The sequence below is a fragment of the Mustela nivalis genome (assembly GCF_964662115.1).
Source record: "Mustela nivalis genome assembly, chromosome: 20".
Lineage (NCBI taxonomy): Eukaryota > Metazoa > Chordata > Mammalia > Carnivora > Mustelidae > Mustela > Mustela nivalis.
In genome coordinates, this window is record NC_139039.1 from 22,187,617 (window position 1) to 22,207,004 (window position 19,388).

The following is a 19,388-nucleotide window of genomic DNA, read 5'->3' on the forward strand; positions in this document are numbered from 1 at the left end:
AATAATCAAATTTCTATGCCAGAAATACTTCTTTAACACCTCTAATAGGTGAGAAACTGCTTAATGACTAAAACTTCAGACGTGAACCAGATAGATATAAATCCTTAAACCACGGTAGCTTCTATTATAGTGAGGTTTTCAGAAAATAAGCAACCAAAAGTGAAAAGAAGAAAAATAAAGGAGGTTCAAGTGGAAGAAAACGAAGGTGGGAACAGGATTATTTTAGATTAAATGGTGGGGGAAGGCTTCCAGTCATGGGAAGGGTGTGGTGAGTTTCTGCAGATAAGACAGAGGAGGAAGAGAAGGAATGGTGCCATTTCAGGGAATGGTCAAGGATGAGCTATTTGAGGCAATAACTCTTAGGAAACCAAATACAGTTATGAGAAAAACACAGCATGGTCTGGACAAATAGAGCAGGGCAGGTGGAAGAAAGGAAAAGTGTAAAACCTGTGTGTTTAACAAAATCAGGGTGTTTAAGAAATGGCAGAAGGACCATTATGAAGAAAGCAGGAATTAGAAGTCCTGAGAGTTGAAAAGATAAGATGCATTCTGAATGTCTTGAGGGGATTTGAGTAGATGAGTCACATGGTCTGATTTTCATTTTGAAGATGGGACTCTGACTTACATGTGGGGGAGACACTGAGAGGCAGGACAACAAGAGCCAAAGTAGAAAGATGTTTTTCTGTGTATCTTGTCTGGAGTTCATTAAGCTTCCTGGATGTATAGGTTATTGTTTTTCAAAACATTTTAGGAAGTTTTCAGATATTTTTTTCTTAAGGTGTGTTTTCTGTTCTTTTTTCTTATTCATCTGTTTCTAGCATTTCTATTACACATGTTCCTGTGTTTAGTGATGTTCCACATTGCTCTCGAGGCTCTGTTCATTTTTCTTCATTCTTTTCCCCCTCTGCCATTAGATTTCATAGGTTTTATTTCTCTTTAAAATTGCTAATTCTAAAAAATAAATAAATAAATAAAATTGCTAATTCTTGGGGCACCTAGGAGGCTCAGTGGGTTAAAGCCTTTGCCTTTGACTCTGGTCATGATCCCAGGGTTCTAGGATCGAGCCCCACATCAGGCTCTCTGCTCAGCAGGGAGCCTGCTTTCCCCCTCTCTCTCTGCCTGCCTCTCTGCCTACTTGTGATCTCTGTCTGTCAAGAGAATAAATAAAATCTTAAAAAAAAAAAATTGCTGGGGCGCCTGGGTGGCTCAGTGGGCTAAAGCCTCTGCCTTCAGCTCTGGTCATGATCCCAGGGTCCTGGGATGGAGCCCCGCATCGGGCTCCCTGCTCAGCTCAGTGGGGAGCCTGCTTTCTCCTCTCTCTCCCTGCCTGCCTTTCTGCCTACCTGTGATCTCTTGCCTGTCAAATAAATAAATTAAAAAAAAAATTGCTAATTCTTTCTTCTGCTAGTTCAGATCTACTATGGAGTGAATTTTTCATTCAGTTATTGTACTTCTAAGCTTCAGAATTTTCATTTGCTTCTTTTACAACTTTTCTATCTGTATTCATAGTCTTTATTTGATGAAATATTTTTTCTACACTTTCATTTAATTATTTAAATACAGTTTCCTGTAGTTTTTTGAGTGTTTGTATACTGGCTGTATCCTGGCTACTTTAAGCAGCCATTTGAAACCCTCGTCTGTTAAATGTGACATGATCGTTTTCACGAGCAGTTTCTGTTGCCTAATATTTATCATCTATGCGTCCGACTTCCCTCTTTCTTTGCATGTCATAATTTTTTTGTGGAAAATTGGAAAGTATTATATACAAGTAATACTTTTCAAGTATTAATAGGTATATATATTATACATAAGAAATATATTGTAGCAAGTTTGCGTATTGGTCCTCTACCATCACCCTGAGGACTTGTTATCATTATTTGCTTGCTTATTTCTTTAGTAACTGACTGGATTATTCTATCAAAGTCTATTCTTACTCTCTGTCCACACCCTGCCCCTCAGTTTAAAGCTTGTGAAGTTCCCAAGAGAGTGCAGCTCTGAGCGTGCACGTGGCCACCAGTGGTAACAGTCACCTTAGCAGTGCAGTGACCTCTTTCCTTGATTACACCCTGCTGATAAGCTATCCTAATTTCTGGTTGGTTGCCATATTGTTTTATATATTGTCCTGAAGCATAAATTGTTTCAAGGACTATAGTTTAGCTTATGTCTCTGATAAAGCCTTTGGTCTTCTCTTAATTATTTAAGCCACAGCAGCATTGTTTTTGAGTGCATCCTTAGGTTTGAACTTTCTCCAACTGTTAGGCAAATAAAATCTTCCATGGGAAGAGCTTCAGTTCTCTGTTCTATAGCCCATTTCTCTCTTGGGCAAAGTCTCTGAACTACAACTGGAAGAGGAGATAATGGTAAGTTTCTAGCCAGGCATTTGGCAAAGCTGGGGATTGGATGTTGTCAGTTTTGTATTTAGAGATGAACATCAGATTAAATATTATAAATTCCTATTTATTTGGGAACAAACTTGGTGATATCACCTTCATTGGCTAATAAAATAAAATGATATAAAATACTTCTAAGTGAAAGTTAAATGATAGTTTTAAGTTTGCCAGATCCTTTTCTCTTGTTGCCACAGCTTTGAAGGCAAGTGTTGAGATGGAGCATTTGTCATTTGGTCCCTGAGTGACTATTGTGATTCTAGCTAGCATCCTGCTGAATCTTGCTGGAAACTAGCATAAGCAAGAAACAGGCATTTGCTGGGCTAAGGCACTCTAATTTGAGGAATTGTTTTATGGGATTATAGACCAGATTTTTCTGTCTGATAGAAGATCTTTAACATAAGTACCCCATTTGGTCATATTTTCAGAAACCCAAGTCTGATGCTTGTTTGGGAATCAGAAATAATGCTTTTCAATGCAAACAATTCTAAGAATTCCATGTAATCATAAAAATATGCATTAGCTATAACAAATCAACAATAATACACAGTTGCCTAACAATATTTAAAATGGTCAGATTAGAATCAAAGCTATTTTATACTAGGATTTTTAAAATTGTTTATCTTGAGGTTTATTCTTACAGGTAATTGATTTATAACACTAAAAACAAGTTCCCACTAAAGGAAATTCAGGGTCAATCTACCTAATATTAAGAGGAATATGAAACAACTTTTATGTAAAAACTAAGTAGCAATAAGCAGACCTCAAATATTCTTACTAAAACGTGTTAGCAGGTAAGGGTATCTGGGTGGCTCATTGGTTAAGTGTCTGATTTTGGTTCAGGTCATGATCTCAGGATCCTGGGATCTCGTCCTGCATTAGGCTTTCTGCTCAGTGGGGAGTCTGCTTCTTTCTCTGGCTCTGCTCCTTCTCCTCATTCATGTTCTCTTTTTCTCTCTCTCTCTCATAAATAAATAAATAAAATATTTTTTAAAGTATTAGTAGGTAGTATAAATAAATATGCTAATGCTACTCTGTAGAGAAGGTGGTTACCTTTTCATGACATTTTCAAAAATACAGTTCTCTGTCTGGAATGGTTTCTGTGTACATTCTCTTACATTAGAAAAGTAAATACATATACCATTACGGTGACTTTCACTATGATATTTAAGTGATAAATTAATTGTCAAAGTTGGATGTTCTTCAAAACAGAGAAAAAATAATCTCAAAATTTGGCAAGAAATTTATACATAATTGGTACCATGAGATTACATTATTACATTATTGCCAGATCCTTTTCTCTTGTTGCCACAGCTTTGAAGGCAAGTGTTGAGATGGAGCATTTGTCATTTGGTCCCTGAGTGACTATTGTGATTCTAGCTAGCATCCTGCTGAATCTTGCTGGAAACTAGCATAAGCAAGAATTATACTGCCACAACTAAACAAGTTATATTACATATAATTTAGGGAGAATTTGCATAAACATATATTAGAAAACTGTTTGCACCAACTCTTTTTTTTATACTTGTGGTGATGTGTAACACAGATACACATGTTAATTGTTATTTGAAAGAGAATGCATTTTAGAAAGGAAGAAAATTAAAAGGATTGAGGAGTTCCATGAAATTATACTGATAGATGTGTCAAAATGTAGCAGAAGTCCAGGACAAGCTGACAAGAAAGAGGGAAAAATCCCGAGAAGTTAGTTGTTGTTCTTATGAAACTTATGTTAAAAAGAAATAGGCTGCGATGGGAAAAATTTTAGTTCGATATTATTAAGAAATGGCTTTTCAATTCTCATGTTCTTTCATAAATTATGTTGCATAATCTTGGACATGACTAATGTCTGCTGAAGAATTAAGCAATGAGAGATTACCAGAGAACATCAAGAATTTGTTTTCTTCTCTCTCTCATAAAAGCAACTTACCACAAATGTAGTTGTAAGCAGTCTCTTCTCATTACTTAAATATTCACTGATACTACTCATAAGTAATTCTATCAGATAGTATTTTTTTCACTGCATGCAACATGCATTTTTTGTTTCTATTTATTCCTTTATAAATTAAAAGAACATGAATGACTGTGATACATAAAAAATTTTAGAGAATAATATTTCACTTACCAACTTTGTGCCATCCATAGTTTTGAAATGCCATAATTTTGTGTTTGCATAGTATACAAAAAACAATATTTTATGCATCTGCTCTTCAACTGATCCCCTTAAACAAAATAACAAGTCAAAGATGTATGATTTCACTCCTCTTAGACAACATTGCCAACAAAAGTGGAATAAAGACATATTTTACCTCATCCTGTCAAAATTCAGAGAGGCCAGGACCAGGAGAAAATACCATAATAATTTATGAAATGGCTGGCAAGGAAGTCATACCAGGTAATGATAATGATTGATTAATTAATTAATAACATTGTTATTATATGATTATGAATCACCAAAAAAGACAAGTATAAAAGATAACATTTATACCATTAAGTCTAGTTTTGAAATTGTCTAAGTAGAAATTTAGTTTGCTCAATGCAAAGGCTATAAGAGAATTTGCCTCAGGATATTATGGCATCCCTCCCCCAAAAGTCCTAGAGCATATTTCTTTTACCTTTTAATTATACTCTAATGATATGTGTGTGTGATGGTGGTGGTGCAGTGTTTGTGGAAGATTTTCTAACTTCTGTTTAATAAAGATAAGCATGATAGAGAGGGAGAGAGAGAAGGATGAAAACAAAGAAGAAAATACTGAAAAAGTGAAAACAATGCAAAAAGAAACTCAATTCAGAATTATGTTCTCCTCACTGTCAGTGGGGTGGATGATATAATATATAATATAATATATTATATATATATATCATATATATATGATATATATATATATCATATAATAGGCAAGGCCAGGGCTATATGACTTTATCTCTGACTGGATTGAGCCATTTTTAAAAAAATTTTTTTAAATTAACATATAGTGCATTATTAAATTTTTAAATTAACATATAATGTATTATTAGCCTCAGGGGTACAGGTCTGTGAATTGCCAGGTTACACACTTCACAGCACTTACCATAGCACATACCCTCCCCAATGTCCATAACCCAACCACCCTCTCCTTATCCTCCACCCCCTGGAAAGCCTCAGTTTGTTTTGTTTTGTAAGATTAAGAGTCTGTTATGGTTTGTCTACCTCCCAATCCCATCTTGTTTCATTTTTTCTTTCCCTACCCTCCAAACCCTCCACTTTGCCTCCCAACTTCCTCATATTAGGGAGATCATATGATAATTATCTTTCTCTTATTGATTTATTTCACTTAGCATAATACCCTCTAGTTCCATCCATGTCGTCACAAAGGGCCAGATTTCATTTCTTTTGATGGCTGCATAGTATTCCATTGTGTGTGTGTGTGTGTGTGTGTGTGTGTGTGTGTGTGTGTACCACATCTTATTCATCCATTCATCCATAGTGTGGCTATTGGGACATTGCTGCTATAAACATTCGGGTGCATGTGCCCCTTCGGATCACTACATTTGTATCTTTAGGGTGAATACCCAGTAGTGCGATTGCTGGGTTGTAGGGATGGACTGAGCCGTTTAAACAATAGTTTCAGGTTTGGATCTATGTTCTTCTCATCCTCCTGCTTTTCTCCCCCCTTTTCACTAATGGGCTGATAGCTAGCCTTAAAAGCTTAAATTTTTATCATACCGAGCATCTGTGATCTGAAAAGAAGAACGTGCCTCTTTTTCAAAACACAGAACAAAAATCAGGAGAGTGAGTCACATATTTGTGTCTGAATTAATTGCTTTGTTTGGAGAGAATAATATCCCTATGAGAACTGCACCACTTCTAGACAGAGAGTCAGCCCACATGCCCTCATGTTCTGACTGTGGGGAATATATTGTCAGTAAAGAAGACTGAGGAGCAGTGGCATAAAAAAGATATTTACTCCAACAGTAGTCAAGGAATTCTAAATTGAAACAACTGTGGCATACCTTCTAGGAACTCAGATTGGCAAAAATTACAAAGTCTGATAACAATGAGTGTGGACAATGATGTAGAACTACAAAACTCTCATACTCTATTGGCAGGATACAACCAGTTTGGAAAGCAGCTTTTTATTATCTAGTAAATTTGAAGTACATTCTCTACGATCCAGCCATTTCACACCCAAGCATCAGCTCTAGAATTGCTTGAGTGTAGAAGGAGACTTGTGAGAAAAACATCCATAGCATCATTGTTACTGACTCTGACAGTCTAGCAACCTATAAGGTTACCAGTAGAAATGGATCACTAACTGGTATATCCATGTAATAGACAATAGTGATGCAGGTGAATAAATGAAAGCCAATGTAGCAAAATAGGTAAATCTCACAGACCTAATACTGTGTGAAAAAACCTAGTCACTGAAAAATACAAGTACTGTAAAGTTACGTGTTTGTGTACATATGTGTGTATGTGTATAGGCATGAATAATAAAGTTACAAGATGGAAGTGACAAAAACTCATTTCAGGATAAGGCTGACATCTAGAACTCCCCAAGGATGAGGGGTACGTGATTATGCTGAAGAACAGATTATGCTGAAGACTTGTGTTGGTAATAACTATTTCTTCAGCCAGGTGGAGGGTAACAACATGTATACAATTGTTATGTGTATAAGATTTTCATATCTTTTTTAGAAGGAAGATGGAAAGCAGTAGCATGTGATCATAGCTATGGTATAGATGGGCGAGGGAGTGGTAAAGAAGGCATAAAAGTACAAATGGTGGAAATTCCAAGTCGTTAACATTCGGTGTAATAGTAGTTTCGGGTGTACAATGTACTGATTCAACACTTCATACCACACCTGGTGCTCATCACAAGTGCCCTCCTTCGTCCCCATCACCTGTTTCACCCATTCCCCATCCCCTCTGGAAACCATCACTTTGTTCTCTGGAGTTAAAAGTCTGTTTCTTGGCTTACCTCCCTCCCTCTTTTTTTTTTCTTTCCCCTCCCCTTTACCCATTTGTTTTGTAAAAACAAATAATAAAAAACTTTTATTGAGGAATTACTGCGTACAAGGCAGTGGTCCAAACACAGGATGGTAGGAAGGCCCAGGTAGAGAAGGTAACCTCAGGGCTCCTAGAGCTACCTTATCTGCTGGAGAAAAAATGGCTTCCAAAACACAAATCAGTTCCTGTGGTTGGAGGGGTAAGTTGTGGGGACAGGGTGTGCTGCTAATCTCTGACCCGATCCAGGGTAGATTGCAATTGCCAAAGGCTCAGGAGCTCTTGTTCCAAGAGAAGCCCCCCAGCCTGGCCCCTGTAACCTTTCCCTCATTCTGCTCCTTCTTCTCTCCCTAAATACACTCAGGGAAAACATTCGGCATGAGAGTTTTTCATGACATACGTAGTATAAAATAAAGTACAATGCTTATTTATATTTATATTTTATGTAAGTAGCTTCTTTTATTTTGTTTCAGCTTCTTTGTTTTTGTTTGTTGGGGGCCCATGGTAATTCTAAAACAGGAATTTCAGAACTCTGTATTTAGTTGACTCTATTGACTCTTGTTTTTGGTTTTCTTGTGGGAATTTCTAATCTTTTAATAATACTCTTCTTCAAGACCTTGAAAATATTGACAACCTGTAAAATCAGAATTATATAGGAAGAAAGATCCATCATGATATGCTTGAGGAAAACACACCAGAGATAATTAGACATATCCATTTTGATCTTTGCCTTGTTTTCTTTAAATTAGGACTAAATAGTACCAAGAGGCCCCATGGAAATATATTGCTTGAGCCCCTGTAGAGATTTTTATTGGAGAAAATTTTCCAATTCATGTGTTTGACTGATTTAATGTAGAAAATGCAAAGACAGATAAATTCCTGGAGCCTCTCTGTTTATCAGCAGATATGCCTTCGGCTACTGAATATGACTGTCAGAAATGTGCACGTTCCAAAAAGGCAATGGAGCCATCTCGGAGGAGAAAAGAAATTAGCTTTGTTGTTGCTTTGTTTGTTTGCTTTTAAGAAATATATACAGAACATTAAGCAAACTAGAGAAAATATTTGGATATATATTGAATACTTCAACCCTTTTGTGGAAACTGTGTTTTGGCTTACGTTTTCTCTCTTTTTCCTGCCAATTCTCTTTACTTATTTTATCCCTGACTGCTCTTTGTTTGATTTTGAAGTTGTTAACATAAACTTCCTCAGATGATCTTAAGGAAGCATTTAGTCTTGAGATTTTAGCAAGTTAGTGTTTAAGATGACTTGTGAAGGGGCGCCTGGGTGGCTTAGTCGGTTAAGCGTCTGCCTTTGGCTCAGGTCATGATCTCAGGGTCCTGGGATGGAGCCCCGTGTCTTCGGGGTCCCTGGTCCATGGGGAGCCAATTTCTCCCTCTCCTTCTACACCTCCCTCTGCTTGTGCTCTCTCTCTTTCTCTCTCTCTCAAATAAATAAAATCTTTTTTTTTTTAATCTTAAAAATATGAGATGACTAGTAAAATACAGAATAGTCCAGATAGCCCTATCTCCCACGATCTATTTGCAAAGGAATCAGAACTCCTTACGCAGTCATCAGGCATATTGCTTTCCTGCAACTCTGGAAGCATTGCTGGTTGAGAAAAAATGGAACTGAGCGTTACTGCCCCTCTGATCAACTGAATCCTGAGTTGACCTCACCTAGCGAATATGTGAAACTAGGAACATGAAAAATAGAATAAGACAACATGAAATATGTTATGGCATAATAAATTCAATTTCATATAGCCTAATGCATTAACTTTAAACATAAATATTCACAACAATGCAATATGTGTCTAATTATGTGCATTTACTGCTTGCTATTTGCAGAAAAGCAATGTACAGAAGTACAACATATTCAAAATTATTTTCTGATTTAAAATATTTACAGCCAACATATTGTAAATTCTTCATAGTTTTGCCTTCTGAAATTTTACTAATACGTTGAATAAAGTGTAGTCTACGTATTAATTTATATATCTATTTTTAATTGAATGTTTCTGCATGCATTTATTTATGGCCTAGATGCATTTTTCCTATTCCAGGTGTGCATATGTTTTACTTGTTTATTAGCTTTTGTTTATTTAAATTTAATGAATTAAGATTTTAACTGACTTTGTCATACCCAGGTACTCTGCTTATATTTCTGCTTGTTTATGTGACACACAGTATAGCATGTTTATGTTAATAAAGTATCTTTGATATAATGAGATTAAATGTTATGCCAAGAAATCTTATAAATTTGTGACCATACATAGCATGTGTGTGTATGTATTATAAATATTATATACATATAGTGATCTAATGCACTTTAGTGTCATTAAAGTCACTGATATATTTTGTGGATCAATTTACCCAATGAGTAAGTATATTTGAAGATAGCCGCATGCTGTACAAGTTAAGGTTTTATATGAATAATATCTAGAATATCTTTTAGGGAGCTCAGATTTAGTGTATGTCTGAGTGCCTTGAAGATTGAGATGCAGAAGCCTCCAAACTTAGAAGCCACATTTATCAACACACCAGCCCCAAGCACAGTTTTTTTAACCTCACCCAGTTGGGTTACTCTGGTTTAAAGATTAAAAGCACAATACAGGAAGGTAAGATCATGATTAGCAGATGACACACTCAAGTGAATACAGTCTGCTGAAATCATATTTGCCAGATCAAAGGCAATAACTGTCACCAAGAACAGTAGGTCTTCCATGGTTTCTTCAATATTGTCATTAGATTTCATAAGAAAAGTGCTTTGCTTAAAAAAATGTAACAGACATTAAAGTACAATTCATACTGTTTTGATCTTGACAGCCTGCAAGGTTAACATCAGTTTTATCTGACTTAACATTGTCATAGTTTTAAAATTTTCTATGTGAACCTGAAAACATGTAGTTTCTTATAAGGAAAATATACATCTTGTTTTCAGAGAAATTATCCCACATATTATCAGAGTTTGGAATTAATACTCTCCTCTTGTTAAGTTCCCCGCAGAAGCTATGATGGTGTGGAGGTGTAAGATACATAAGCCCATAGGCTAGAACTGGGAGCAGGGCTGAGGTGGGTTTGAGAGCCACAGAAAGGGACAGGAAGCTTACCTCTGGTATTCCTTCACCTATCTAACTTCTTACCCTAGGTACCCCTAGAAATCAGACTCAATTTTAAATTTGGAGGAAATTTTGGGATACAAGGATGATCTTATGTTTTGAATTCCTAGGGGTCATATATTTAAAAAATAATGATGGTACATTGTCTCAGTGTGTTTGGGCTGCTATAACAAAATGCTATAGACTGGGGAGGTTAGGGGTGAGGTTAAACAACAGAAATTGATTTCTCACAGCTTTATATACTGGAAATTCCAACAGCAAGGCACTAACATAGCCAACGTCTGGCGAGAGGCTGCTTCCCCACCTGTACATACCTGTCTTCTCACTGGGTCCTGACTTGGCAGATAGCAGAGAGAGAAAAGACAGACTTACAAGGTCACTAATTCCATTCGTGAGGCTCTACCCTCAGGACCTAATCACCTCCCAAAGACCAGATTTCCTAATACCATCACACGTGGGCTTGGATTTCAACATAGGAGTTTTTGGCAGATACAAACATTCAGCTCATAGCATATGTAAAGTAAATGAAAAGGGGAATGCACAAGTGGGATGTGTCTAGGTCCCTGACTGGGCTGGACTGTATCTGATAAGAGTTTCTGATGTAGATAGCAGAGGAGACATTCTCCAGATCTCAGTAGGAGGGGAAGACATAGCATATGCCAAATGTGTTATGCCAAATGAAATAAATTGCTCTTATGGAAATAGCAATTCCTCACCCTCTAGCCAGTTTGATCTTCTTGTCAAAGCCCTTCAAACTCACAAATTAATCATGTTTTCCAAATATGGAACTGCCTTTGTGATTTGTAGATGGATTAATATACAAAATTGTCCAAAAAAATCAGAAACAGATATCCAATTACATGGTATAACTCTATTTATTTAATGCTGTATCTTAATAAATCAAGAAAGTTATTGATGAGGAGATACATTGGGGAGGACTAAAAACAATTTTTTTTGCAAGATCAACTGTAAAATGCATTCGCATTCAGTGATAATCAGGAGTGAACAAATTACAGTGTTAGCATATATGAAATGTAGAAGTAGCTGAAGGTTCAAGCTGAATAATGCTTCCCAAGTACTTTGTGATGTAGCAAACATGGGGACTATTGTCTGCTTACAGAAAGAATATGGGAGTCATACTATCTACAAGTATTTATTGAGCATTTAGCACGTACTAGGTATAAAGCCAAATTTTCAGGCAATAACCAAGAGCAAAGAAGATATCATTTCTCCTTGTGTATATGCGAAAGCTTTTTTTTTTTTTTTTAATTAGCTAAACATAAAAACCTTGTTAGGACAATGTCAAGCATTTAGAGGTCAGATGTATGCCCAACTGTCCTAGCCCAGCATATTGTACCAACTTAGCCTACTGGAAAGGATAACAATTTAAAAATATTAACTCAGGTGTAAAACATACTGCAGAGATAAAATAACTAAATAATACCTGTGTTCCTCCCTTTTTCTAATATATATATATATATATATTAGAAAAAAATATATATATATATATGTTGATGGTTTCCTGCTTACCAGTTTCATTTTTAAACCTTTCCTCTGACCATAGGAGCTGATGCTGTGGAAGCTCAGTGTAAAAGATTTGAAGTGAGAGCGAGTGAAGATGGCAGGGTGCTGTTTTCTGCAGATGAAGATGAGATTACCATTGGGGCTGAAAAGCTGAAAGTCACAGGTACCGTAGTTTGAGGTTTTGGAACTTTGTTTACTTCTTGAAAGAATATGGAACTGAACAAGAACTATGTTATAAGATGTATGATCCCCATGCCAAAAGTTGAGTTCACGTAATAACATGATCTCATACCATTGGATTTCCCAGGAGTCTTCAAATAGAAGACAACTGGTTGTGGTGGCAGAAGACAATGTAAACACTGTGAAACAATATAATCACTGCCTTCATGATATAAAAGTAAAACTGTGTGTCCTAAGCGGGGGGAAGGATAGGCGGAGGAAAGTGGGTCTGCAGAATGGAAGAAAAAGTGGGGTGCAGACCGTGAGAAATGCTAACTCAAGGTGATAGACAATTACAATTCAGAGGTATCATTTAAAAGTAGAATATATGCAAAAGAACTAAAATGTAAGTATCAACTAGAGAATGAAGTAAGGGGAAACTTACAAGTAAATAAAATCATCTTCTTTGGCTTATAATTATTCTCAAAAGTGTATATATCAAGATATAGTGCTATCCTGGTATGCAGGGTGGTTCAGTCAGTTAAGCATCTGCCTTTGGCTCAGGTATCATCCTGGGGTCCCAGAAGTGGCCCCCACATCGGGCTCCCTGCTCAGTAGGGAGTCAGCTTCTCCCTCTCCCTCTGCTCCTCCCCCGTGCTAGTGCTCACACTCTCTTTCTTTCTCTCTCTCTCTCAAATAAATAAATAAAGTCTTTAAAAAATAAAATTATAAATAAATTTAAAAAGGAATGGTGCCATCCACATGTTATTTAGAAGTTGTTAAAGTCATTATTCTAATATTAGAGCTATTAAAAAGTCAATCACTAACTGAAATTAAGAAGCAAAAACAAAAGCAGAAAGCAAAGTTAAAAGCAAGGCTGAGAGCGGGGAAAGATTTATGAAGACTATTTTAAGCACAGTCTCTTCGAATTACTTGATTTGCAATCATAATACATGTAATTTCAATAACATTTAAAAAATACCCAAAGAGGCCTACATTTAAAAAAAAAAAAAAAAGGTGAAATAAGCTTGACCTAGTGTTTCCCAAATTTGAGTTTAGGAGCAGCTCATGGGATATCTATCCTATCTTTTTAAGTCCTACTGAACCCCGTGGGCCATCTGAGAACAGGTAATGTAGAAATTGGTCTCTAGTCTCAGGCTGTTGGGGTTGAATCCTCCCTCTACCATTCAATATTTAAGTAAACCCTATGCCTCCAATTTTCCTTCATCTAAATGACTGAGATGTTGATGATAACTTTAGTATTCAAATTATACCAGTGTATGTGTACACACCTATGTGTACATGTGTGTGTTTAGAATATTTATAGCACATAATGAAGACATTGTAATAGTCAGCTCTTTATATTTATTTAAAAAGATAATATTAATATTGTTAATGTTCCAGACTTGAGGACTTATGTGTATTTCAAGAAAGTTGTACTGCCAAATGATACTGAAATTCAAAAAAGCTAATTTTTTTTTTTTTCAGAGAGAGAGAGAAAGAGGGTGGGAGGCATGGGGGACAGGGCAGAGAGAGGATCTTATCAAGTCCCACACCCAGTACAGAGCGCAACGCAGGGCTTGATCTCACGACCCTGAGATCATGACCTGAGTGGAAATCAAGAGGCAGATGCCCCTCAACAAAGATAGTTCAATGGGGATCCTCACTGGGCCTCTTTGGCTCAGGTAACAACCCTCTAGCACTGTCCCTACTGACTCCCACAGCGTCCTTTCTCTTATGGGATATTCGGCAGAGTAGCTGGAGCCTGCACCGTTGGGTTGGTGTTTGGAGTGTCCCCCATGACTGCCCAACTGCCTCATCTCCTTTTGTTTCCTCAGTTTCCTTGGAAAGGTCAGGAAAGGAAGCCCCACAGGGGGGCAAAAATTGACCTTTCTAAGCCCTGAGTCTGGGGGGCACGGGACAAAACAAAACACATGAGGGCTTTGGTTGGCATGGAGCACAGACAAATAGAAATGGACATTGACTTTAGGGCCCTTGGTGCTAACATTTGATTTGCTGGTTGGTGGGAAGGCAGGGAACCCAGGTAGAAATACACTCAGGGTGATTAAGCAGACGTGATTTCAATATTTAACAATCTTTTACCTTGGTAGTGTCTACTCATTACCAGCTTTAATCCTAAAATAGCTTTTAAGATATCTTATCTAAAAATTATTTCATCCATATTTGGATATTCCCATTGAGTACTTTGCTTTCATAAGTGACAGGAAGTTATACAGCTGTTGACAGTTTTTATGAACTCATGGAATTTTAACTTCCTCTGATCTAATGTTGACTTGTCTCATAACAGTTGCAATGAAATGCTGTCTTTACAACATTAGATTCAGTTATTAGTTTTTAAATTTTTCTTTGAGGTACATGGATACTACTCTTTATTTTCCTCTTTTTCTTGGTAGCCTGGCTGCCATCCTTAGTTTGTTAATGGGAATTATTAAAGTGTTCCCTGAAAATCTGAGTTCTTCTTTTCAGTTAACTGCCTTCAGGCAGTCATCTCTGCTAACTTAGTCTCTCCCTGCCCCCCAGTGTACGTGTGAATGTGTGCACGGGACATATGCATGGTGTATGTATATGCATGTATGTATGTCTGGATATGCAGGTGGATAGGTACATATGTTTCATTCTGGTTCTCTTTTTCCATTTCTTTCTGTCTCAAACATATACACATAGCTTTGAATTTATTCTTCATACTACTTTTGGTCTTTGTCCTTTATCTCAGAAAATCAATCAGTTTTAGAGTAGGAGTCAGTACCATATGCTTCCAGAAGATCCAAAATAATAATATAATTTTGATTATATTATAATCAAATAATTATAAATTATAATTTCAGAATATCCTAAATAATAATATAATATAATTTTAATAATGACAGCAGAATCCAGCCAAAAATTTTTGTGAGGGTTTGAAGTGTAACATTTGAGATGAGGGAATGAGAGTGTCTGTAACAAGCAACCCCAATTTCTAACCTGATGTGTATGTACAAGAGGCTCCAGGTTATTAACAAAGAAATGCTAAGTTGGCAGTATTTTAATTGGATTAAAACTCCCCCAGGATCCAGTGTATTTTGTTACTCACAGAAGAGCCTGTTTACCCACAGACATGCATAGACACAAGCATACACACACCCTCTCAAATTCCTGCTAGGTCCTTTCTCTCTTAGCAGGATATCGAATATTTACTGTGCAGTAGCTTTTTTTCCTTCCTGCAATACTTCTAAAATAAAGAAAAATAAAGACAGCAAGGGCAAATATGATTTAGAATTTCACATACTTAGAGGAAAAAATTGTGCGTCGCATTGCATACCATTTAAAGGCCCAGGGATTGATTAGAAACTCACATCCACTTTGAAGCAGCGCTTGAATCATTTGACAAATAACACTACAAAGAGACATGGACTCCAGGGTGCTTCATATAAATTAGGTAGCTGTGCTGACAAGACTTCAAAGTTACATGTGACAAGAGATCTGTGTGAGGTTGATTCTAGAATTTTAAATTTGTGGCACAAATTTTCTATTTAAGCAATAGCCATTGGAATTACAATTGATTTCTTTCTGGCTTTTTATAATTTACAAGCAGTGGCATTTTGTACATGGACTTCTCTTCCAAGGTGACAGAAATGGATGAATTTATTTAGACAATGTGTCTATACACCTGAGGCAAAATCACTTATGACTAAAATTATTCATAGATGTAGCATGGCTCAGGATATTTACATTTACTCTACTTAAAAAGTAGCAAGGATTTACCCAATACGTTCACATACTCCTAAGGTGCAGGAGGATAGAAGGAAAATCACAAATGGTTACCTGGACACCCACAACACGCCTCATTACCCCATCACCATGGTAAGCAATCGCGTGCCAAAAATTTGTCATTTTTTACTCTTGTTATTACTTGAGTTGCTCAGTAATTGTTTGCTTAAATCTTAATTTGAAGCTACTTCTTTGACCTTAACCCACCCTCTCTACATGGCTAAATGTATTAGAGTGTTACACGTTAGCTCACATATGCATACTTGAGAAGTTTCTTTTCATTAAAATTCGCCAAAGATACTCCTTATTGCTGTTATCTTTTGAGACCTAATATTGGTCTAAGGTATCACTTACTGCAATTATCTTTTAAGACCAGGTAAACAAATAAAAGATATAAACCTTTACACTTAGAAGACTCTTAAATTTAGTGCTTTCAGGCAGAATCAATCAACTGCAATCTGCACTTTCATTTGTATTCCAAGTAGTATATTAACTTAGAAAACAAAGAGGGAGTCTAAGTCCTTTGACTTTATAAAGTGAAAAACTTCAGCCATGTAAGCTACCTCGATGTTAAATTTTATGCTATGGGTTGGACGTAGACCTCTCTGTTTTGTTTATGAGAGAAAAGAGGAAAAACAGCTAAAGGTATAAGGAGAAAGGATATCTCCTTTTTATCAGGCAGTAGAAATTAAAGCTGGCAATCTGAAAAAAAAAAAAAAAGTGAATCTCAACCCTGCACCCACCCTGTGCCCTAATGTTTGGCTTGAAAGCCAAGGCTATATCACTGCTTCGTCCCTGTTCTAACTGAAAGATGGGAGAATAGACAAGTTCCAGTGCTTGTTTGACAACGGAAGAAGGGATTTTCTGAAGAGCTGCCTCTTAAATTAAATGCCATGCTTCTGGGTTGAAATCAATATTTCCTGGTTTGTTTTTATTAGTTAGTCTTCTACGTCCTTGTTCTTGTCTGTTAAATTGGCACACTGTGTGGAGGTCAGCTTTGGAATCAAGCTTTCGATTAGCTAGGACCATTGTTCCTGCAAGCTGTCCAAATGCCAAGAACGTGGTAACACACAGCCCACAGGACAGAGCCGCTTGGTTTGAATAGCATCGGGAAAAATGTGATTAAACCCAGAGCTGAGAAAAGTGATATGCAATCACTTAATTGTCTCAGGTGTGGCGTTTCAAGTCTGTGGACGTGGGTAAATCACTCTGTTTTCTAGTTGCCTTTTAGAGTTACTGACGATACAGATTTTAGAGATGCTAAAGATTAGTACCACTCTATCTCCCCTGACACATCTCCAGGTAACAAAGGATTGCAGGTTTTGAAGTGTATAAATGAACCATGCCATTCTCAAACAATAAGGTATTTGCCCTGAGCACCTTACTGACAGTCCTCTCCATGACTTGCTGTATTTTTCCGAGCTTTCCTTTAAATGTTTCCTACTTTAACTAAAGCAAAACTTATTGAACATATAATTGTGTAATAGAAACCTAAAGGAAGTTGTAAAAAAAGACAACTCCTTTGTAAAGGTTGGAGTGGGGGCTTGCATCAACATCTATGTGTGTTGGTTTTAAAAATTTCCACTGATGTTTAAATTTCTTTTTTTTTAAATACTTTATTTTTTATTCATTTTTACTTAAATTCAGTTAATTAACTTACAGTGTATTATTAGTTCCAGAGGGAGAATTCAGTGATGCATCAGACACATAGAACACCCAGTGCTCTTTGCATCATGTGCCCTCCTTAATGTCCATCACCCAGTTACCCCATCCCCCCTCCCTCCAGCAACCCTCCTATGATTGAGTTTCTTATGATTTGTCTCCCTCTCTGATTTCATCTTATTTTATTTTTCCCTTCCTACCCCTGTGCTCCTCTGTTTTGTTTCTTAAATTCCACATACCAGTGAGATCATATGATAATTGTCTTTCTCTGATTGACTTATTCCACTTAGTATAATACTCTCTAGTTCCATCTACATCATTGCAAATGGCAAGATTTCTTCTTTCTTTTTTTGAAGGCTGTGCAATATTCCAGTGTATTTATGTACCACATCTTCTTTATTCATTCATCTGTCTGTAGACATCTGGGCTCTTTCCATAGTTTGGCTATTGTGGACATTGCTGCTATAAACATTGGGGTACAGGTGCCCCTTTGGATCACTACATTTGTATCTTTGGGGTAAACACCTAGTACTACTATTGCTGGCTTATAGGGTACCCCTATTTTCAACTTCTTGAGGAATCTCCATACTGTTTTCCAGAGTGACTGCACCAGCTTGCATTCCCACCAACAGTATAGGAGGGTTCCCCTTTTTCCATATCCTTGCCATGATGTTTAAATTTCTTATGGGCCTTAAATCCACAAAATGTCTTAAAGATCTAATTTATCCCACCACTCTGTAAATGAATAGTCTGGTTTCTTATATATTGTGATGACATTCTAAAAATATGTTACTTATAAAAAATGGTCTACTGGAATTGCTTGCAGTTTCATTGTTTCTTTACTGGCTGTCAATCAGGAGCTGATATTTACTCCTAAAGGTGACCCATATTCCTTCTCATGCTTTCCATGTGTCCTGCTTCCAAGAACACTGGGTGAGTTCCTCTCTTGATTCAGATCCCTCTAACTTTCCCTCCTGTTGCATCTCTTTAATTTCCTTTTCTGCCTACAGCTGGAGAAAGATTATCTGCTTTTAATAGCTCATATGATTACATTGCCTATTACATTATCCAGATACCTGGATAATCCAGGATAATCTCCCTATTTTAAGGTCACTGATCAGTACCCCCAATTACATCTGTAAAACCCCCTTTGTCATGTAACATATTCACAGTCTGTGGGGTTTAGGATGAGAACATCATTGGTAGGGGGCCTCGTTATTCTGCCCACCATACTATGCAAATGATTGAATCTCTTTAAGCCTTTTTTTTTCTTTCTATGCTGAATTTTCATTTCAGTGTTATACAGCTGCCTAAGTATAAATATTTGTACAATATACAGCAATTATGACATCCAGAGGGAATGTCTTAGAGAAAATAAGACTGCAGATATTTTATTGCTTTATTGCCTAGATTTGAACAAGGTTTCAAGCTGGTAGATCTACAGCTGGGAGTACTACCAAGGAGCACATTTTACAGTCACAGGAGACTGACCACATAGAACACAGGAGATTTTCTACCAGCTGACTGGAGAGGTTTACAACAAACAAGTAGCCTGAATGCAACCCGAAGTATACTGTACTCACCCAAATTGGAAAAATGCATTTGGCAAAAATAATAATAATACTATACAAAATACACACAAAAATATTATTTGTAAACAAGCAGGTAGCTGTACATTAAAGGAAACTAGAGAGTTTAAAAGCAAAGGCTGCAAACCATGACTGGTCTTGATGTCTGAATGCAGAAGAATTGGGTTATGACAGTCTCCACACACAGATACAAATTA

At 36.7% G+C, this 19,388-nt stretch overlaps 1 protein-coding gene across 7 annotated transcripts in view; it reads left to right on the forward strand.

Moving 5' to 3' along the window:
• The window catches only part of SGCZ (sarcoglycan zeta), a 1,087,941-nt gene that overhangs the window by 1,010,193 nt on the left and 58,360 nt on the right, over positions 1-19,388 (forward strand). For 6 of the 7 annotated variants that reach the window (XM_082715514.1, XM_082715515.1, XM_082715517.1 and 3 more), the window contains one exon: positions 12,054-12,176. The exons of the other annotated variant lie outside the window; for it this stretch is intronic. In XM_082715514.1, coding sequence (XP_082571640.1) covers positions 12,054-12,176 — 123 coding nt within the window. The remainder of the gene's footprint in view (positions 1-12,053; positions 12,177-19,388) is intronic. 7 annotated transcript variants of the gene reach the window in all.